Genomic DNA, 22,871 nt, shown 5'->3' with positions numbered 1-22,871 from the left:
CTGCAGAACTGCATTCTAACCACTGCGCCGCCACGGCTCATAAGGAGAGAAGTATATTTTTAGATTTGCCAGATTTTGTTAATGTAAGCTTAGAATAAACTACAGCTAGTTCTCTGGGTGTGCTTCTTGTCTAGACTACCTCACAAAGCTGGCAACTGGAAAGAAGAAGATGCAGGTTCTAAATCCATTTCATAATCTTCTAGATACAAAGGAGCAGAATAGTTTGGCATCCTACTTATTTAACTCTGACTGCAACATTCTGAGAGGATTGCAATTTTAAAGGACAGAAAATTGAGGCTGAAGACAGATGAACCAAAGGTGGAGAGAAAAGAGACTGAAGAGGAAGCAACCACAGTAGGTGAAGATGAGGCCACTTTTGCAATTAGTACATTCAAAGAAAACACATGATCAAATGTTTCTTGGGAGGATTTAGCGGGTCCCTGGTGAAGGCCCTGGGATATCTGTTCTTGTTTTTAAAGATTGTGCATCTTGATACAGAAGAATTACTACACAGCTGCATAAGCTTTCACAGGTCTGGTGATGTGACCAATGTCAATATGGTGAAAGTGATCTTATGAAAATAACCCCAAAGAGGAGAGCTATTGCACTCCCAGAAGCTGAACGATGATGATAGTCATAAGGACGAGTAACTCAGAATTACCTCTTTCAAGAAGAGGATTGGAAAACTAGATTTTACAGATTCTTGTTCTTTAATGCTGCTCTGATCAGGAAATGTGGGGAAAAATCAGGACAGGCAATTCTAGCTGGGTGTGTGTGTGTCAAGAACATCATCCAGAAGTGACTGAGAATCCCAGAGGACATGAAGACTGTGACAGTAATCCGGGATCTCATCCGCGGAAGTGGAAACAAGGAGCTGAGTTCCTCTTCTGTTCTCTCCATTTGAACCATTACTACTAGGGAACAAGGAAGAGGTAGAAGGAATTAAAGAAAGGCCAATATATATTAGTGTCACCTGTGAAGATCAAAATGAGTCCACTGATGAAAGATGTCAAAAAGGGACTGAGATTTGAGGTGCCAACCTATTTGGACCAAATTATTATTGTCTAAATCTAGCTTGGGATGCTTGACCATTATGCCCTTCAAGAGTAAAGTGTTGACACCAAAATAGGTAACAATTTTCTGGTCTTCTCCAAGATAAAATAAGTGCCAGAAAGAAGCCTCAGTGGGTTATCTCCAACTTCCAATGTCAGACCTGCCCCCAATCTGATCCCTTAGGAAAGAAAAGCCTTTGACTTCATTTGGTTGCAGTAAAGTCAAGCCAGCTCTGAAATCCATGCTTGCTGGATATAAAAATATGGTGTAGTGACCATATGGTGACCAGTCCATTTCCAGCCAACCAGAGTTCAGCAAGATGTTTTGAGAACTCTGAGCTGTTTGGGAGTAATCCGCCTATTTTTCAGGGTGCCTGGTTGTGGGGTGCTCATACAAACAGGATCCAGCTCTCACCTTTCATTCCCCCCTCCCGATTTCCTATCATCTACATACAAAGTTTTATTGCCCTTTCCTCCTTTCCCTTTTCCTCCTTCCTCCCCTTCTTCTTTTTTATGGCAGGATGCCTGTGAGGCCCCCGCCCAAGCCAAGGCAGGCAGATCTGATACACAGAGAGCAATCTCCTGAAGAGCATTTTATAACATCCAGCCAAATTTCAGCACAAAAAATGCATTGCAACCAAAGGAAATCACAGGCCAAGGATGGATATGAAAAAGATAATATGAACACTGATGTTTTAAAAATCAAGCTTGGAGAGATTTCTCCAAGGGAACTGTGGAAAGTTGTCATAGACCTGATAATGGAATTATTGGAGGATGCATTGGGAATTGGGAAACAGGAGATGGAGGGAGAATTGAATCAGATTTATTGAGTCAACTCAAACTATGCCAGAAGAAATAAGGTCCCCAGGGAAGTACATGTTAGATTTATCAAAATATCTATAAGAGACGAGATTCTGAGAAGAGTAAGAGATGAACCTTTGAAATACAAAGAAAAAGAAATTGTAACTCTCAAACAAATCCCGTGGAGAATAAGATAATCCCGAAGAGAATACCAGTTTCTAACTAGGAAATTAATTGAAAAAGGAGTGAATTTCAGATGGCTGATTCCTGAAGGGATTTTAATCTATTGGGATACAAAAAGATATAGATTGGATAAGCACCTAAAGCAATGGAATTCTACGACAACCATAGAGCATTTCTGGAAGGAGGTGATTTTGAATCTGGTACAAAGAGAGAAACAAAGAAACAGGAAGAAATGGCAGTAGAAGGAGCAGTTAAACCAAGAGAGGAGGAAGAAATTAAAAACACACATATATATAGAAGAAGGAGCAAGACCAAGAGATCAGAGACAGATAAGATCGACTAGAATATTAAGACCTAGATATAATTGAAAGAGATGGATAGTGGGATTTTGTCAATGAATATAAATGGACTAAATTTTCCCTCAAAAAGGAAAAAATTCTTTACACGACTACAAAAATTAAAAATTGATATAATTTGCCTCCAAGAAACACATATTAAGAGACAATACTATACGTTGTTAGAACAACCGAAAATTGGTAAACTTCACTTTGCATTAGCACTTCAAAAGAAAAGAGGAATAGCTCTATACATTAAAGAAACGATGAACCCTAAATAAATTTATGCGGATGAAGAAGGGAGAATATAAATGGTGGAAATGATGGATCAAAAACAGATACTGATAGTAGCAATATATGCACCAAATGATAAACAAGAACAATTTTACCAAAAATTACATTAAAAATATTAGAACTGAACTATCAAAATCTCTGTATAATGGCAATTAAAGCCATATAATATTTTAAAAGAAGAGAAAATTGTACAAACTTGGTTTCAGTATGGGCAATTACAGGCTAGATGGAAAGAGGACCAGAAAGTTGGTTTTTCGATGACTGATGAAAATTTGGTAAAACAAATTAGAGATCAAGATCAAGCACATATAAAAAGGATATATAATGCATTGATAGAAATTGATTCAGAAACGAAACTTGTTAAAGACTGTATGATAAAGTGGGCTCAGAATTTTCAAGAAGTTATAACAATGGACACTTGGGAAAAGATCTGGGTTAGAAATGTAAAATTTACACAGGCCCAAAACTTAAGAGAGAATTTTTATAAAATGTTTTATAGGTGGCACTTAGATCCGAAAAAATTAGCAAGTATGTATCCGAACTGCCAGCCCAAATGTTGGAGGTGTGGTTGTGAGGATGCAACGTATTTTCATATATGGTGGACTTGTAAAAAGGTTAAAGCTTTTTGGATTAAAATTTGGTGGAATATGCAAAAGATATTTAAGAAAAGGATAAAGTTTTCTCCGCAATTGTTTTTATTGGGTATTATTACAGATACTACTGTTATAGATACTAAGTTGATGTTGAATTTAATTACGGCAGCGAGACTTTTAGTAGCGCAATATTGGAAGAAGGAAGAACTGCTGACTATAGAGGAGTGGACTTTAAAAGTTTCTAACTTGGCGGAAATGGCAAAGATTTCAGCGTATTTGAAAGACCAATCGCAACAGAGATATATTGTGGAATGGAAGAGATGGATTGAATATATTCAGAATAAATATGGGACTAAAAAGTTTCATTTAGCATTTGAATAAGTAGTGGAACTATATGATGTATAATTAGTTAGTAGTTATTTTATTAATATTTTGACGATGGAGAGTTAAAGTGCAACAGAATTTAATGTTTTATTGTTGTTAGCACATTTTAGATTATGCTTGTTTGTATTTTTATACCCTGTATTCAGCTCTGGGAAGTCGGGGAGGGGAGAGGGGAGGGGAGGGAGGGGTTGGGGAGAGGGGAGGGGGAGGAGGGGGGGCTTTTTTGTATTTAAAAATGTATTGTAAAACTTTTCAATAAAAAAATCTCTGTATAATGGGAGACTTTAATGCAATAACAGATGGAACTTTGGACTATAAAAACACTAAACAAGGGAGGAAAGGAGGAAATATGTTACCTAAAGTGTTTTAAAAAATGACAGAAGAACTCTGTATCTAAGATATATGGAGAGAGAAAAATCCAAAGAAATTACAATATACATTTTACTCAAATAAACATAAATCATGGTCTAGAATTGATATGATATGGGCATCTTTGGAACTTAATACGATGATACAAGAAATTGAGATAGAAACTAATGTTTGGGCAGATCATAACCCAATAAAGATGACTTGGAGAGGAACCAAGAAAAAATCAAGTTGGTCCTTGAACAAATCTATATTGAAAGAAAAAGAATTCATACAACTAGTGACAAAGGAAATGGACTGGTTTTTTTTCAGAATAAACAAAAAAGAAGAAACATCACTTCAAAATGTGTGGGATACAGCTAAAGCATGTTTCAGAGGGTTGGCTATAACCTATACCGCTAAAAAGAATAAAGAAACAACAACAGTTAATGTTGAAGGAAGAATTCAGTAAAGTTAGACTCAGAATTACAAATTAGACCCACAAAAGAAAATACTTAAGAAACAAATGGAGATAATAAAACACAAATTAAATCTAGCTGAAACAGAAATAATGGCTCAGCAGATTAAAAGGGCCAAACAAAACTTTTTTGAAAATGCCAACAAACTGGGGAGATGGTTAGAATATAGATTGAAAAAAGAAAAAGAGGAAAAAAATGCTAAATAAGCTGCAAGATTCAAAAGGTGAATTACAGTTTCAAAATGATACAATTAAAAAAATATCAAAGACTATTACGAGATACTTTATAATGCAGAGGAAATTCCAAAAGAAAATACAGCAGTATTTTAAAAAAGCAGACTTACCAAAAATTTCAGAGAATATTCAAAATATATTAAATGGAAAAATATCAATGATGGAGATTATAGAGGCTATAAAAAGGCAAAAAAATGATAAGACTCAGGTCCAGATGGATTACATGCAGAGCTTTATAAACATTACAAAATATACTAAGTCCTATTTTGAAAGAACTGTGTAATGAAATACTTTTGGAGGCTAAAATACCAATACATGGATTGAAGCCAATATTACCTTAATACCCAAAGAAGACTCTGATCTAACGCAAATAAAAAACTATAGACCAATATTGCTATTAAATATAGATTATATTTTTGACTCCATAATAGCAGAAAGACTAAAGAAATTTTTGACTGAATTTATACATACAAACCAAAATGGTTTTCTATGTAAAAGACAGATAAAAAATAATTTAAGAATGATTCTTGATGTGTTAGAGTACTATGAAATTCATCCAGGGAAACAGATGGCTTTAATATTTCTTGATGCACAGAAAGCGTTTGACAATGTAAACTGGCAATTTATGTTTCAGCAACTAGCAGAAATGGACTTTGGAGAAAACTTTATAAATGTAATTAAAACAATATATTGTAAACAAACAGCCAAAATAATTGTAAAGGGAGATTTTACAGAAAACTTTAACATTAAAAAAGGAACAAGGCAGGGATGCCCACTATCTCCATTATTATTTATACTAAAACTGGAAGTATTGAATAGTAACATCAGACCAGATATAGAAATTAAATGTCTGGAGATAAAAGATGAAAAATATAAACTACAAGCATTTGCAAATGACTTGGTTTTTATATTGGAAGATCTACTTGAAACAAGCACTAAACTGATGGAGAAAATAGAAAAATTCAGAGAAGTGGTAGGGTTGAAAATAAACAGAGAAATGTATATGTATATGTATATGTATATGTATATGTATATGTATATGTATATGTATATGTATATGTATATGTATATGTATACGTATACGTATATGTATATGTATATGTATACGTATACGTATACGTATACGTATATGTATAAAGAAAGTTGTAATAGTAAGGACTTGCACCAAAACATGGAGTGACAGAATGTTCTGGAATGTTTCTTTGCAGAGGAACAAAGCCAAGCATGCGATGATGCAACTGTTTCCCCACCCCCACCCCCCGCCAAATATATATATATATATATATATATATATATATATATATATATATATATATATATATATATATATATATATATATATATATATATATATATATATATATATATATATATATATATATATATATATATATATATATATATATATATATATATATATATATATATATTGCAGCCTGTTTTGGGAAATGCTGAGTTGACCAAGGCCATCCACAGCAACCTGGCTAAGAATTCCTCCTATTCAGGTTTTCACTTTACCGTATTTTAATCTCCTTGGAGAACCCTGATCATTTCTGAGTTAACTTTTTCATCCCCACAGTGAGGCTTAGAATCCATTTGATTCTTGTCAGCCTTGAAGCCCACCCAACTTCCAACATTCAAAGGAGCCGTGACCAGGGGGGCTTTTGCCCAGGTTCGCCTGGTGCGCCAGTTGCGACCCTATCTGGACCGAGATGCCCTACGCACAGTCACTCATGCGCTCGTGACCTCCCGTTTAGACTACTGCAACGCTCTCTACATGGGGCTGCCCTTGAGGACCAGTCGGAGGCTTCAGCTGGTGCAGAATGCGGCCGCGCGAGTTGTGATGGGGGTTTCCCGATACTCCCATGTAACACCTCTACTCCGCGAGCTGCATTGGCTTCCGGTTGCTCTCCGGGTGAGATTCAAGGTGCTGGTGATGACCTATAAAGCCCTAAATGGCTTGGGTCCGGGATACCTGAGGGAACACCTGCTGCCGGCATCAAGTTCCCTTTGTCCAGTGCGCTCCCACAGGGAGGGTCTTCTCAGGGTGCCACCGGTAAGAGATTGCCGGCGGGTAACACCCAGGGATAGGGCCTTCTCAGTGGGGGCGCCTGCCCTTTGGAACCAGCTGCCAGTGGAGCTGAGGACTGCCCCCGACCTCCGTTCATTCTGCCGGGGCCTGAAGACCTGGCTCTTCGAGCTCTCTGGCCCAGGCTGAGGATTAATCTTATTTTAACTGGGGTTTTATTTATGCAGGGACAAATATAATTTTTTTTAAATTTGTTTTTAACTTTTGTATCTTGGTTTTTTAAATCACCCTGTAAACCGCCCTGAGTCCTTCGGGAAAGGGCGGTATATAAATGTAATAAAATAAAATAAATAAATAAATAATAAATAAACATGCTAACTTGTAGACCTGCTCTGAGTAATCTGGTCTCTCCAGATTTGCTCCAGCAACAAAAGAGTAAAGAATTCGGTTTGTTCCATATAATGCTCCAAATGTTGCTCCAAACAAGTTTGGTTTAAAGGTAATGAATAATGGGAATCCATATTCTCAAGGCGAGGTGTCACCTTTTGCCCTTCGTGTCCTTTCTCGCCAATACATTTGGGGGGACTCAACATGGCAGTAATAACAGCCGGTGCAAAAGGACAGAACTATGGTGGAAAAGCTGCACCTTCCCGGCCAAGATTTAATTCATTTTGCTATAAAATATGCCAACCATGGCTTGATGAGATGGTTTCTTACCTGCAGAGTAGCCGACCCTCAAACTCTCCTACTTCCTGGGGAGAAAATTTCACTTGGAGGGACTGATACTTCCCAGGAGGGATCATCCCACTGCTGGGCTCCATGAAGAATGGAGGGCGGGTGACCACTGGGAAGACATAGGAAGAGAAACTCTCCAGGAGGCTTCCCAGCTGGCTGAAGGGCCGGCTAGGCTGGGCCTTGATGGAAGCAGTTGATGCTCTAGATGGGTCCCCTGGAGAAAGGAACAGTTTATTGACACAACATTTCTGCAAATACTGTACTTTCTTCCGACTGACTTTCCGTTTGGTTCTCAAAATGATTCCCTCCAGAAATTCCCAGACTATAGGACAGGGCTTTTCAACCTTTTCACCCATTGTACCACTTTTAGGATACGACAACATCCGAGTACCACCAGTCGCCTAGCAAGGTGTCAAAAACTTGATGACCCAAAAAAAGAAAAAAGTGATGAAGTACAGGTAGTCCTCGACTTACAACAGTTCGCTTAGGGACTGTTTGAAGTTACAATGGCACTGAAAAAAGTGCCCCCCAAGCCACAGCTGAGCAAGACATCTGCCTGCCCTCACAACATTGTTGTGAGTATTTCTGTTGAGGATTGGCAGCGGGGGTGGGGTGGTGGGGTGTTCGGTTTTTATTCCCCCTGTTTGCTGGGTGGTTGCAGCAGGTTTTGGTCAGTTCACATGACCCTGGGACACTGACTGTCATAAATATGAAGCATCTGAATGTAAACCACAAGACCCTGGAGATGCTGCAACATTCCAGCTGATCGGTGCTTCTTCTGGGCTCAGAAGGGCCAGGATCAGCGCCGAGATCCAGGTGGATCCTAGCGCTGATCCTGGCGCTTCCGCTGAGCCCTGACAGCCCTGCAGCTCCAGCCATCTCTCGCTCAGGCTTGTGCGGTACTGCCACCAGTTCAGCTCATTCCCCTCCCCCGCTACCACTTTTCTAGGATGGTCACATACCACCTGCCAGGTGCCAATGTACCACAGGTGGTACCCGTACCACTGGTTGAAAAGCCCTGCTATAGGATATTAAACTAAGGAAACTCGCTCGCTTTAATATGGATCATATATTGAGAGACTTGTCTACTGGCAGAAGCATTTTCTAGTTTAAACTCACAGCAAACCACAACCCCAGCAACTGGTATTCCAGAGCTGGTTTCCCCAGAGTTTTGATTTCTGGTCCAAAACATACCAAACAACAAACTCATAGCTGAGAATTCTGGGAACTGAAGTCCAAATTTGCAAAAGCCTCTTCAGAGACTGTTGTAAGGCACAAAAGATGAAGGAAGACAATGCATAAACCCAAAAGATCTGCAGCAAAGGTCTTGAGATCCTTGCAACAGGTGATTGTTAAGGAAGGAAGAGCAAGAGGAAAAGGGGCAAAGAATGCTGTACCTTCTAGGCTGGTTGACAAAGGTTCAGTAGCAAAGTTGACAGCCTTCCCAACTTCTTCCATGACAGCTTTCCAGGAATACTCCAGTTGTACATTCCCCGTGTTGTACATCTCCACCCTGAGAGGGCAACAGAGCAGGGAGGAAATGAAGGCTCTGCTCAGAGCTGGGATATATACAAAAGGAGATACAAAGAAGGCATCTCCTTTTGTATATATCCCAGTTCTGAGCAAAGAAGATGCAGATGCAAAGAAGATGTAGGTGAAGGGCAGGCAGAGTCTTCTTGAACATAACGTTTTATTTGGTCTCATCTTACTCACGTGAACACCCTTGTTTGGAAGAGCAACGTGTCTCTGAAGTGCACAGCATCTGCCTCCATTTTATACTGGGCAAAGTCAATGTTGGCACTCACTCGAAGCACCAGTTCCTGGCTACCCTCCTCCACAGTCATATGAGCAGGTTCTGGATCAGTCTCTATTACCTGCCCCAAAAGCAGAAGAGTCAGAAGCAGCCCAGAAGGGCTTGGTGCCCATCATCAGAGCTGCAGGCAGAAGTCTCTTGTTTGGGGGCTGCTCCAAGACAAGCAGGAAGAGCAACCACCAGGAAAGTCCTACAACGGCTGTGCTCTCTGCAGATGCAGCTGTGGCTATGATGGCAGCTGCCTCAGGAGCATCAGCAAAGGAGAAGGAGGAGGTGGAGCAGGGCTGGTTCTCTTATCTCTCCCTCCTTCCCTCCTTTCCTCTTTTCTTCCCACCATGCTACAACACCTATGCAGACCCTAAGCTTAGCCTGCCATGTCTGGATGGCCCTTAGATATGGTAGTAAGGAGGCACAGAAATCACCAGGATTTTTGCAGCAGCAGCAGCCCAGATAAGGTACTTTATAACCATGAAATCAGAGGTGCTGAGTGTGCTGAAGGCAGTGGTAATGAGAATCCCGAGGGCCCTATAGTGGCTGCCTGCCCACTGGTGGCCATATAGAAAAGGGTGGTTGGCACAACTCTTAGATCCTGGTTTTTTACCTTCTTTTTTGTTGGACGTATACTTGTGATGCCTTTTGACACATCCACCCATTTGACAGTATGCAAGCGACTATCCCAATCCGGGACCTGGTCAGCAGGGCACTGAAAGGCAATTCTGGACACCTTGCACCTGAGGAGCTGCTCCCTGAGGGTGATGGGAAGGCTGGACTTCAAAGTCAGAGTGATGTTTTTAGTGCATCTTGCATGGAGATGGCCAACCTGGAGAGAAGAGTATTCAAACGTTTGAGACTGGCAAAACTCTGAGAATCAAGGAAACATTTAGCAGCTTTCATTCAAAATACGTTCACCTATTTTTCTTGACAACAATCTGGAAGAGGCTTGCCCTTGCATTTTTGAAAGGCTTCCTTATCTAGGAAGAGCTACCATTGCTCCCAAACTGTACTTGAAAAACAATCATTCTGGAAAAGTCAAGTAACTGCTGAGTGACATGACAAACAACCCGTTAAATCAGGAATGGGCACATGGAACCCCAGCCCCTCATTTGTGCCTCCCTCCCAGTGGATGGGACCAAAATGTTCTGATCCATGTTTTAACTGTTGTGGGGGGTGGGATGGCAGGGTCAAAATAGGTACCTGAACATCTCTTAAAAACCTGGCTTCTCCTCCCTTCAGAGGCAACTTCCTCCCCCCCCCCCCAAATAGTCCTCCCCATGATGCCACAGATCCCTCCAAGGACCGAACATGGGAAGTCCCAAGCCTGTCTAAGTTAGGCATCACGTTTGGATCTGGCAGCTGGAGGGGCACCAGCCTACCTGTGGGGAGAACTGGCAGGGGCCCACGGCAGGCCATTCAAATCTCATCACGTCCGACTTGCTGTGATTTGTGATTGTGAATGCGGCCTGATACAGCTTCCCAATGTGGCAGTCTCCAAACTGGATATGGTCCATTCTCACAGCTGTTGGAGAAGAGAGCGAGTGGTCTGCTCACCTGGCAGCCGCTCTCGGAGCCCTTCCCATCCCCTGCACTGGCGAGAGTAGGCCAGGCGGAAGGAGGGACACTGCACAGCAGGCTCTCCTGGCCTTGCCTCACCCTCAAGCTGCGCATCTCCCACCCTTCCTGTCAAGGACAGCATCTGATTCGGCCGGTTCGTGAATTAAGGAGGGAGAGGAAAAGCATTCAGTTGATGAACTGAGAGAAGACCTCCAACATTCAGGCCTCCTCTCCTTCAGGTGGAGGAAAGCTGGTGGGACCCGCCTGGCCAAGCCTCCTCAGAGCAAAGCTGGGTCTCCTGGTGATGGAAGCCCTCTTGCTGGACAAAGGAACACACGATTTGGGCCCTTTAGCTTGCGAGCCTCTTGGAACAAAAAGGGCCTTTCCCACCTGCCTTCCATGCAGTTTCTCAGGCTGACTCACCCTCTCCAGTGTTCTCATCCAGCTGCCCCTCAATGTCGTCTGTCTTGGTCTTGGCCACCGGGCTGTGTATATTGTCCAGCGTGACGTTATCCTGGTAGCCTTCCCCAACCATCTGGATGCTGGTTTCTTCATACTGATTGTCCACAATAGAGAGGTGGATCAGCCCTTCGACCCGCTGGACCAAGCTGGGCTGGAAAATCACATCGAACTCAGCTGATTCCCCATTGTGCAGCACCAAGGAGGCTGTGTGTGGTTTTCGGACTGCAAAGATGCAAAGGAAAGAGTAAGTGTGAGTGCTAAAAGCATGGAAAGAGTTCTCTTGCACTGTAGCAGAGAGCTGTAGTGGCCCAGACAGCTAGTATTTCACTCACACCCAGCCCTCATCCCCTTCTTCCCAGCTCAGGGAAAGAGGCAACTTTTACCTCCATCACTGGGCTCACTCTCCTCGTTCTGAGAAGAGAGGTAAATGCACTGGGTGGTGGGCCTGGGCCTCAGGGTGAATGCCCCACTTTCATCCGACATATCCAGGTACAACTAGGAGAGGGACCAATGCAGACATACTGTAAATACCCTGAAATGAGTCCTAGGAGAATGGCTTCTTGCACTGCTGGGCATCAGATACAACATTGCGCTCACTCGTTCTCGCTCCCTCTCTCTCTCCCCTTTCTCCCTCATCCATCTATCTATCTATCTATCTATCTATCTATCTATCTATCTATCTATCTATCTATCTATCTATCTATCTATCTATCTATCTCATCTACCTATCTACCTCTAAAGCTCTTGTTCCCCTAAACTTTAACTGGGCAAAATGGTGCATCTTGGAGCTAACCTTTTTCAACCAAGGTACTTTAAATGGGTTTTAACTTACAGAATGCATCCAAATCTGGGACCCAGGACTTCCATAGAACTGAAATTTGGCAACCTCTATAAAACATTTCATGACATAAAATTAACATAAAACATTTTATTATCTAATACAAAATGTCATAAAATATTTCCTGTGCTGATGTTTGACTGTGCCATACAGTTCAACAGGAACTACTTTCAAGGCAGAAACATATCTCCAAATGTACCCTTGAATTTTTAGAAACTTTTCCAGGGCATTCCAGGACTCTGCCATTGTCGAAGGCCTGGAGGAATCTGGCACAAGGACATTGTCCAGCAATCCTTATAGTCAGGGCTTTTTTTCTCATAGAACGCTCAGAACGGAGTTCCGGCACTTTTTTTGGATGGAACCTTGTAGGATACATGTATGACATGTATGAGTTCCGGCACCTTTTTCTTTTACAAAAAAAGCACTGCTTATAGTTATTCAGCACCCAAAGTTTTTTAGGGCAGAGTCTGAGTCTTGGAAAGCTTTCCATAGCTCTGATTTCAATTGGCAGTGTGTAGACTACACCAGGTGGACCCTCTCCCTTGTCTGTCTTCCCTTCTCCTTCTGCCTCCCCCCCATCTCAGCTGCCCTTGTTTTTTGATCCTTGGAAATATTGAGAGCTGTCTCAAAGGTGTGGAAACAAGTGAGCAGCAAATAGCAGAGCAAGGACAGATGGCAGAGAGAGCATTTTTTGCCAGAGTGATGCTCCAAGCATTCCCACCTCAAGACCCCCTTGCCAGTCTGTGGTTGCTCTTCTGAGCATTGGCCACTACCTGGACTAAAAGGCTGCCGCTGTTCTTAAGGACAAGGGGAAGCACCTCCATGTGACCTAAGAGGAGCTTTCTGAAGAGGAGGAGTGGATTCCCCTTTTTATTGCGAAGAACCGGGCGCACAATGGTGATCTGAGGAAGGCTGCCATCTCCGCTGACTTCAAAGGACAGAACTCTTGATCTGGCAACCACACTGAAAGCCAAGAGAAAGGATTATTCTTATGTGCAAATTAAAAAACAGCCTGAGGGGGTACCCTCTTCAGCAACCAATTGGGAATTACCTGGGCAATGCATCTACTGAAGCCTCAAAAATGCACTGGTAGTTTTGCATGGCCTGTGGTGAGAAGATCAGGGTTGCAAAGGCATCCGAATGACTGGCAATGGACATGCGCACAGGCTGGAGCTCAAAGGTGTCGCTGATTCGGGCAGTGGACTGAGGAAACAGCCATAGAGCAAGCAGAACTTCAGGAATCACCCCAGAGAAGGCACTGAGGACCCCCTTCACCCGTTACAGGCTATGGAGCTTGGCTGCAATATATTACATGACTCAACCTGCCTGTTGTATAGGGAATAATGGACAACTTCGCCTTTCTGTCTATTGTAAGAAAAGTCAGGAACAGCCCTGCAGGGTTGGCCTCTCTCAATCAATGGCTTCCAGAGCAACTACTCATTTGCAAGACAGGATGGCCCAAGCTCTCACCAAATTGCTACGCAATTAATGTTCTCCCAAGCCTCCCATGATATGGAATGGGACAATATTACAAAACATGAAATGCAAACCCTCTTCTTCCTTCTCTTACCTTGGCAGAAATGGGCTTTGTGGTCATGACAACATCGCAGGGGATCCGGCCAGTGTTGCAGATCTTGAAGCGGGCTGTTGCCTGGTGCCCAACCAGGACATTGTTAAAGAGAAACTTGTTCTCGTCTGTCACAAACACACCTTCGCAGCCTATGGACTTCAGCACCTGGCCAAGGCTGCCACTGTTACAGATCCGATGCTCCTCGTAAATGATCCCTGGATTGTCAGTCACAAATCCTTGGGAAACCAACATGATAGCAACTCTCAGGGACTGTTTTCTCATCACATGTACAAGACCACAGGAACTGTAGGAGGCAATTTCAGCAAGGATCCTGGCAACTATTCAGCATTCCCCAACCGCTTCTTCTAACTGCAGCCACCTGCCTTCAAACTGAGAACTGTGTGGTTGACTTTTGCAGTACCTTCAGGGGTGCTAGAGAGGGATTCTCCCCAGGCCTGAAGGGTCTCAGCTGAGATGAGGCAACTGAGACAACAGCTGAATCGTCACCCCCTCCTCCTCCTCCTCTCCCCATGAAATAACCAGGAGTGGAGGGGGGTACCAGCTACCCTAACCACCATACCAGTTCACCTGTCCCTGGGGACTCATGAGGAAGACATAATGTTTCTAGTGACCCCAGGCATGGAATGCCCAATGATTTTAGGACTGGAATGGCTGAAGAAATGGAACCCCTGGTTAAATTGGAGGACAGCAGAAGGGGGAGCATAGGAGCTTAAAACCCCAAAGCACCCAGCCAAACTGAAGAGAGGAGACAGCATCAGTGGGGGAAGAGAAGGGGTTACCAGAAATACCGGAAGAATACAGGGACCTTGCTGAAGTTTTCAGTGAGGAACGGACACCTGAGCTTCCCCCTCACCGTCCCACAGACTGTGCTATAGAATTCAAACCCAGGGCAAAATTCCCGAAGCCCAGGATGTATGCCATGAGCCCAAAAGAAATGGTGGAGATGTAAAGATTCATAAAGAGAAACTTAGAAAGGGGATTTATTGAGCCTGCCAAACCCAAAGTGGCCGCCCTGGTCCTGTTCAGGGAGAAGAAGGACAGCACTCTTCGTTTGTGCGTGGATGATAGATCCCTTAACACAATTAGTGAATGTAATCTGTATCCCTTACCCCTAACAAAGTATATGCTATCCCACCTATCGAAAGGAAGGATTTTTACCAAACTAGACCTGAGAGAAGCATACTACCGCATTAGGATTAAGGAAGGAGATGAATGGAAGACTGTGTTCAATTGCCCAATGGGTTGCTACCAGTTCAAAGTACTGCCATTTGGACTGCAAGGGGCCCCCGCAGTTTTTATGCAATTAATTAATGAAGTGCTAAGAGAGCACTTATATAAGGGGGTCCTGGTTTACCTAGATGACATCCTTATCTTCACTGAGACCAAAGAGGAGCATGTTAACCTAGTCAGAGCAGTTTTGAAAAAATTATGGGCCGCCCACCTATATGCGAAATTATCAAAATGTGAATTCCACCAGGAAAGAATAGATTACCTGGGGTATTGCATATCCCCACAGGGCATCGAAATGGACCCTGACACAAAGTTTTACACTTAGGCAGGAAAAATTAAAGGTATAAGTACAGATTGGGCAAGTAACTGTGACCTTGGAGTCCTAGTGGATGATCCCTTGACTATTAGCCAACAGTGATATGCAGTGTGCAGCAGCAGCCAAAAAAGCTAATACAATCCTGGCTTATATAAACAGAGGCATAGAATCAAGATTATGTGAAGTATTAGTACCACTTTATAAAGCCCTAGTAAGACCACACCTAGAATATTACAATCAATTTCGGTCACCATACTACAAAAAATGTTGAGACTTTGGAAAACGTTCAGAGATCAACTAAAAGCAACTAAGATGATCATTTGACAAATGGCTGCAGGACTTGGGTTTGGCTCTTCTTAAAAAAATAACAAACAGGGGTGACATGATAGTAGTATTCCAGTATTTGAGGTGCTGCCACAAAGAAGAGGGGGTCAAACTATTCTCCAAAGCACCAGAAGGCAGGACGAGAAACAATGGTTGGAAACTGGCCAAAGAGAGAAACAACCTGGAATTAAGGAGAAAGTTTCTGACAATTAACCAGTGGAACAGCTTGTCTTCAGAAATCATGGGCGCTCCATCACTGGAGGTTTTTAAGAAGAGACTAGACACTCACTTGTCTGAAATGGTATAGGGTTTCCTGCTTGAGCAGGCAGTTGGACTAGAAGACCTCCAAGGTCCCTTCCAGCTGTATTCTGATTAAAATTGTGTAGGGTTTCCTGCTTGAGCAGGGGGCTAGATTAGAAGACCTCCATGGTCCCTTTCAGCTCTATTCTATTCTATTCTGTTGCTAAACTCCCCCCGATCCATTCTAACCTTTCTTTTGCCTTTCCCCTTTCTAAACCAGGCCTTCATTTAAGGGACAATACATGTTTAATACCTCAGCTTGCTTCTCAGGAAAAATGAGTCCTGATTTCCTGGTTCTGGTGCCTAGAGCATGTTCTGTGTCCCCAGGCTGTGTAAGCCAGGAGCAAGAGAGAAGGTCTACCTACCTGGGATGCAGGACTCTGCAACAAGTGCGTAAAGGATGCCTCCGGGACTGTCTTCAGGGTCTCGGTCTGTGATCTCAATGATCAGGTATTCTTCACACTTCCCAGCAGGCTCAGCAAAGCAATCCACCGTGATGACCTGATGGCCTCCTGCAGCAATGTTTCCATACCCCGGAGACACAGTGAACATACCGAGAGAGAAGCGTGCCTGTGGAGAAGACAGGGATTGCTTTCTTTTAAAGAGCTGCTGGGTCTTACCAGCTGTTCTCCAGCAAGGAAGAGAGATATAAACAAACAAACAAACAAACAAGACTTCAAAGGATTCCTGGAGATTCGGTGGTGGCCATTGTTTCCCAAGGGCAAATGAGAATAGGGGAAAGTGGCACTGGGCAAAGTCCTTCCTTGGTTAACAATAACAATAATAGAGTTGGAAGGGACCTTTGAGGTCTTCTAGTCCAGCCCCCTGCTCAGGCAGCACAAATGGCTGTTCAGTCTCTTCTTAAAAACTTCCAGTATTGGAGCATTCACCACTTCTGGAGGCAAGTCGTTCCACTGATTAATTGTTCTAACTGTCGGGAAATTTCTCCTTAGTTCCAGGTTGCTTCTCTCCTTGATGAGTTTCCCTCTGTTGCTTCTTGTCCTGCCTTCAGGTGCTTTGGAGAATAGCTTGACTCCCTCTTCTTTGTGGCAGCCAGCCCCTGAGATATTGGAAGACTGCTATCATGTCACCCCTTGTCCTTCTCTTCATTAAAGTAGACATACCCAATTCCAGCAACCGTTCTCATAGAGAAGTACCCCCAGTGTGGGGTCAATGCTGGGGAATCATGTTCCTGTGCATCTCCTCACTGGAGCTGCACCTTCTGGATCATATGTCGCTGGCTTGAGATCCTGGAGCAGCATGGAGAAAACTGGATGGGAGAATCCTGACCCAGAGCTACTCAACGGAAAGCCCCTTTTCCCCAAATAAAGATGAATGTTGCCTAACCAAGGGTGGCCGTCGGGGTGAGAGAAGTGCGAACTAGAGGAACCCGTCTCCTTGCCTACCTGCCCTATCAGGTTCATGTCCTTCTGCAAAGAGTCGGCGTGCTTGCTTTGCCTGCCTGTGCTCATAAAAGCGTTCTGCCTGCTGAGGTCTGTGTCACGAGAACGGGAACTTTTGATATTAGAGTTTCTGAAAGAGGAAGCATTACAAAATACATGGGATCTTATCTGTAGTCTCAGAACACAGGCAGGGAAGGTCCCACAAAGGTGCACAATCTACTTTTTGAGAATGTGTTTTACAAGCCCTGGGGGTCACATCCATGTTCACCTTTCCAGGGCCATAACTAACCTCCCCAAAGGAATCAAAAGAGAGGGGGATAGAAAGAGACCCCCAACACACACTGGCCAAGTTGGGGGACCCCCACCCTGAGGTCTTTGTGGAGAATCTGAGGTCTGCTTCCACTTCCACATTTTACACGCCTAGGTTGTGGAAACTATAGAGTTATCACAAGAACATTTGATGTATGCTCTGCCTTTCTTTCCTTGGAAGTGCCAGTTCCTTTCTCAAGGAAAGACAGACAGGCTGTGAGGGCTGTAGTTCCCTACTCTGTCCCCCAAAGTGGCTCTAGGTAGAACAGTAAGTGGGAAAAGTTAAATCAAGGAGGGGGTAACATGTTGATGACAGGTTAACCATCAATCCCATCTGAGAGCACTTCTGAGATCATCCAAACCCACTGTCCTGATTGTAGATATATGAATTCCTTGTAGATATATGAAGTAGGACCACTTCCCTAAAGAAGACTCCTTTAGCAACCATTGTCCCTAAAGAAGACCACCTTCCTGATGGCTTCCTTTGCTTGTGGGAAGCCAGCAGAGAACCTCAGTCGTGTGACTGTGGCTTGTTATGATGGTTCCAGGTTCTTCTTGTTCAGCATCATCATAACTTTGAATGGTCACTGAGCAAGTGGTTGTAAATATGTGATTGTACTACTGATTCCTGTACTGCCTGTGCAACCAAGAAGCTTCAGGCTAGACCTCAGGAGAAGGGGAGCAGGGTGTCACCTCAGCGCCTCATTGGGGGGGGTGTCCCCTTTGCTGGAGGTCTATCGAAGACAATCTAATAGTTGGATGAATTGACCACACTAAGATCTCTTCCAAGCGTGTGATTAAAATTAAATTTTACAACTGGATACCAGCCTTGAGAAGGCTTTCTGGGCCAGAGCGGCTTCTGCTTCACCAGGATCACTTTGACAGGCAGAAACCTTTGAGTGCTGTCACATTTAGGAAACTTCTAAAGAAAATTAATCTTTTTGCTAGGCAAAAACATTCCCCTTCTTCCAGGTATTTCTATAGATTGTATTGATTTCATTTTCAAACACCGGCTCTACATGTTCACATGTTTATCTCTTTCTTGTGCTATTTACATATTGCTGTTTCTTGTTTTAAGAAATTATTAGTATTTTAAATAACTTTGTAACCTGCTCTGAGAACTTTAATACAATAAATACATCTCAAGAAACAAATGCACACATGAGCACATGCAAAGATGTGGCTGTGCCAAGAAGTGAAATTCTGCTGCTCTCATTAATGTTAAATATTTAGAAAACGTCTCTGTTCTATGTGAAAATATGCCCCTTTGGGCACCTGATTCCATGCATATAACAAATCAGGCTGACAGATCCCAGTGGTTTGATTCCTAAAGATGACACTCACCCTTTCCTTGCTGTAATCACAACATCACGGACTTGCTTGCAGATGGTGAACTTAAAGTCCAAGACCCCTTTGTTCTCGATGGTGAAGCTGCTGGTCTTCCGTGTGCTGTTCATCAGTGGTCCAAAGTTAATGACGGATGGAGGGACAATATTGTACTTGCTGAATAAGGACAGCACTGACAATCGGATGGGAATGGTGGCAATGGTCTCTCCCCCCTCACAGAGGGAAGGTTCAATCACCTAGAGTGAGGAGAATAGACTCAGGCCGATGGCTGGCTCCCACCTTGTTGGCTCTAAAGCTAGCTGAACTGCCTTCTTTCCAGCCAGTTAACACCCAGGGGTCTTACATGGCACTGCAGAACAGGCTTGTCCTCAATTTTCACTTCCTTCTTCGAATGAAAGACAATCTGGACCTGTGTAGGACGGTCATTGGGACTCAGATTCCCCTTCTGGGGCTGGATGGTAAACAGCTGACCCAGATTGGACATCCCGTATTCTGTGGAGTCAATAGCCAAGCTGGGGAAGAAGAACACAATCATAAAAACCCACAATCTCTTGCATCCATTTCTTTAAAAGCTGATGGGGGGGTGTCTCATCATCTCAATGCCCATCCCTCAACCCACCCATCCAATCACAGTTTGTTAGTCTAACTCTCAAAGAGCTTTGCCGAAGCCAGTGTGCCTCTCCAACCAACATGCAGCCCTCTGTGGCAAGGGGAGCATTCCAGATTAAAAACATGCATGTACACATTTCAAAATAAAAAAAGGCCTCAAATAATAATAGTTAAATAAAATGTGAACGATGGAGACTTTATTGAACAAAAAGGGCATGCGGAATTTGGGCTTCCGGTAGCGCTGCCGCGCCGAATGGCGGCGTTCTGAAGCCGCCCGATCCTAGCAAGTGTCAAAACGCCCGGAGGCAGCGAAAATCAGCTGCTCCGCGGCGCTGGAGCTTCTCCCTCGGGAGAAGAGGGAGAGGCGAGCTGGACTGGGTAGAGGTAGAGCTCCCCTGCGATTCTCCCAAGTAGTTTGGGGGATAACAGGGTGAGCTCCCTCGGAGCCCAGCCTTTCTCCGCTCTCAGGACGTCTTCGCTCCAAAAGGAGTGGAACAAGACGCGACAACTGCACCTGCTGCTTAGAGGGGACTGTGAGTATTTTGTTCCTTTGGAAAGCAGGCAGAGCAAAGCAGGAAGATCTGTATTTTCAAATTGGATTTCAACTTTAACTCAGTTTCATTATCTTCTTCAAGTTTCAAGTTTGAAATGGAGTAAAAATGGCGCTGGAATGTTTCTCTCCTGTGTGAAGTGACTGTGTTTGAAAATTGTTATATTTTGCTACAAAGCAAGAGATACAATTTGCAACTGACTTTATCCAGTATCGGATTTTGTGTATTTGAAAGCCTGTTCCCTATTCTTCTTATTGAAGGTTAAGAACTTTGAGAGAATTGTTATTTCTTCTCCCCCCCCCTTTTTTTTTCTTTTGAACTTTGATTCTGCTGGGTGAAAGAGGAAATTGAAACTTAAGAGATGGCTGCGAGACGTGGGGGAGGGCCCCGCTTTCTAAGAATGTTATCTCCTCACCTATACCACAAGCTGAAACCTACAGTACAACCACCCTCTCCCCCACCTCCTGCATTTACACTGACAGACATTCAGCAAGTTGTGATGCAGTCAACACAAGTTTTGCAACAAGAAATAAAGAATCAAAACAACCAGATGAGGGAAGATATAGTGCATGCACTCCAGGGTTTAGCTGCACATATAGAACGCCTGGATGTTCGTGTGGATTCAGTTATGGAGTATGTGGAGAATTTGGAAAATAAAATTACTGATGCTGAGCAGAAGATTGATAGAGCAGAGGCCAAGATTGACAGAACAGAAGATGAGCTTACTATATCAGAATATAAGAACATGGAGTTTGCTTTGCGTATCAGAGGCCTCAAAGAGAATCCTAAAGAAAATTTGGAATGGGAAGTAGCGCAAGCAGTGGCTCCTGTTTTGAAATGGGAACCTGAAGAACTACTTAAGGAAATGGATAAGACATTTAGGGTTAACTCCTGGATTGCTAGGCAAAAAAGTCTACCTAGAGACGTAGTGATTTATTTTTCCAGGAGATCAACCAGAAATTCTATTATCCAGGCTTTTTATCGGGAAAAATTTCAGATTGCAGGCCAAGATATTATGATCTTAAAGGAGATACCTTCAAAAATTCTTAGAAAGAGGAAAGACTTTGCCTTTTTGTCTGATGAGCTTAAGAAGCGACAAATCCAGTTTAGATGGGAAATACCTATTGGAATCGTGGTAAATCATGCAGGGACCAGATACAGATTGGATACAATCTTAAAAGCAAAAGATTTCTACACTAAGGTCCTGAAAGCAGGTTTACCACCATCTCCCAGAATTAAAAGAACAGAAGTAAGACAAGATGATAAACAATTGAGCGAAGGGGCAATGTCGTTGCCCCTTGAGGAGATGCAGAAGCCGGAGGCCATGGAGCAGAGTTTGGCATTAAAGGAAGACCCAAAAGAATAGAGGATGACAAGAGCTGCATATAAGCATATGGAAAAAGAGCAAAAACAAAAGCCTGTAACTGGTCCAGCTACGCAAGATGCAGCCGTCTCAGAGCCTGTGGGAGGAGCACGTCCTAAGAGAGCAACAGCTGATCTTCAGGCCATGTTCCAAAGGCTTATGGTCACCAGAGATGGTGAAGTTCCTGACATGGAATGTTAATGGGTTAAATTCACCACAGAAAAAAAGAAAGTTTTTTTTATCTGAAACAACATAAAAATGACATTGTTTGCTTACAAGAGACACATATTGCATTAAAAGATCAAAAATATTTGATTAATTCCCGATTGGGAACACATTTTGCATCTTTTGCTTCAGACAAGAAGGCTGGAGTGGTTATTTACTTAAGAAAAGACTTTTCGGCAAGATTGATTGAATCGGATAAACAAGGGAGATATGTTAGTATTGAATTAACACTACAAGGAAAGAAAGTTCTTCTTATTGGATTATATGCTCCAAATCAACAACAGCAAAAAAAAATTAAATTTTTACATCAGAGACTAATTGAACTGGATTACAAATCTGTTATTATGATGGGGGACTGGAATGGGGTTTTGGTGCCATCTGAAGATAAGAAGGGATCCTCTAAAAACTTTTTAAATTCAAAATTGCCTAAAGCTTTTTTGATTTGAAGGAAGATCTGGAATTAAGAGATGTATGGCGGGAAAGGAATATGACAGACAGAGATTTTACTTTTTTTCGGATAGACATAAATCTTTTTCCAGGATTGACTTCATTTTGATTACTACTGATCTTTCTTCTTCGGTTAAGAATGTTAAGATTTTTCCTAGGACAATGTCTGACCATAGTCCTGTTTGGTTGGAGTTCTTTGCTGAAGACACTAGTAGGAGATCCTGGAAGCTGAATGAGAATTTATTTACAAATGACTTGTTCTTGCAGAAATGTAGAGAACATATGAAAGAATTTTTTGTCACGAATATGCATAAAGGTACCTCGATGGAAATGGTTTGGGATGCTAGTAAAGCCTATATGAGAGGGGTTTTGATTTATATGAATAATGCTTATAGGCGTAAGCAAGTGCAAAAACATTTAGATATTGAGGAAGAGATTAAAACTAAGGAGAAAAAGTTCATTTTGAATCCATTGGATAATAATTTAAAGATCTCAATACATTTATTGAAAGAACAATTTAATATGCTATTGGCTGATCAAGTAGCAACTAATTTGTGTTATGCCAAACACAATACTTTTTGTAACGCCAATAAGCCTGGTAGATGGTTGGCTTATCAATTAAGGAAGAAACAGAAATTACGTACTATAGACAAAATAGAATATAAAGGAAAAGAAGTCTACCAACAAAATTTGATTAAGAGGAGTTTTCTAGATTTTTACTCGAAATTA

At 42.7% G+C, this 22,871-nt stretch overlaps 1 protein-coding gene across 1 annotated transcript in view; it reads right to left on the bottom strand.

Moving 5' to 3' along the window:
* The window catches only part of HYDIN (HYDIN axonemal central pair apparatus protein), a 350,217-nt gene that overhangs the window by 66,257 nt on the left and 261,089 nt on the right, over positions 1–22,871 (bottom strand). Inside the window, exons 56-69 of the mRNA XM_081335684.1 lie at positions 19,291–19,459; positions 18,945–19,183; positions 17,295–17,421; positions 16,254–16,458; positions 13,698–13,933; positions 13,179–13,330; positions 12,901–13,090; positions 11,673–11,784; positions 11,251–11,511; positions 10,650–10,792; positions 9,878–10,096; positions 9,177–9,337; positions 8,861–8,976; positions 7,446–7,677 (exon numbers count right to left, since the gene is read on the bottom strand). Of these exons, the coding sequence (XP_081191810.1) occupies positions 7,446–7,677; positions 8,861–8,976; positions 9,177–9,337; positions 9,878–10,096; positions 10,650–10,792; positions 11,251–11,511; positions 11,673–11,784; positions 12,901–13,090; positions 13,179–13,330; positions 13,698–13,933; positions 16,254–16,458; positions 17,295–17,421; positions 18,945–19,183; positions 19,291–19,459 (2,562 nt within the window). The remainder of the gene's footprint in view (positions 1–7,445; positions 7,678–8,860; positions 8,977–9,176; positions 9,338–9,877; positions 10,097–10,649; positions 10,793–11,250; positions 11,512–11,672; positions 11,785–12,900; positions 13,091–13,178; positions 13,331–13,697; positions 13,934–16,253; positions 16,459–17,294; positions 17,422–18,944; positions 19,184–19,290; positions 19,460–22,871) is intronic.

This window comes from Vipera berus, assembly GCF_964194415.1.
Source record: "Vipera berus genome assembly, chromosome: 10".
NCBI lineage: Eukaryota > Metazoa > Chordata > Lepidosauria > Squamata > Viperidae > Vipera > Vipera berus.
The sequence above is the reverse complement of the archived record's forward strand: the minus strand, read 5'-3'. Positions and strand labels throughout refer to the sequence as shown.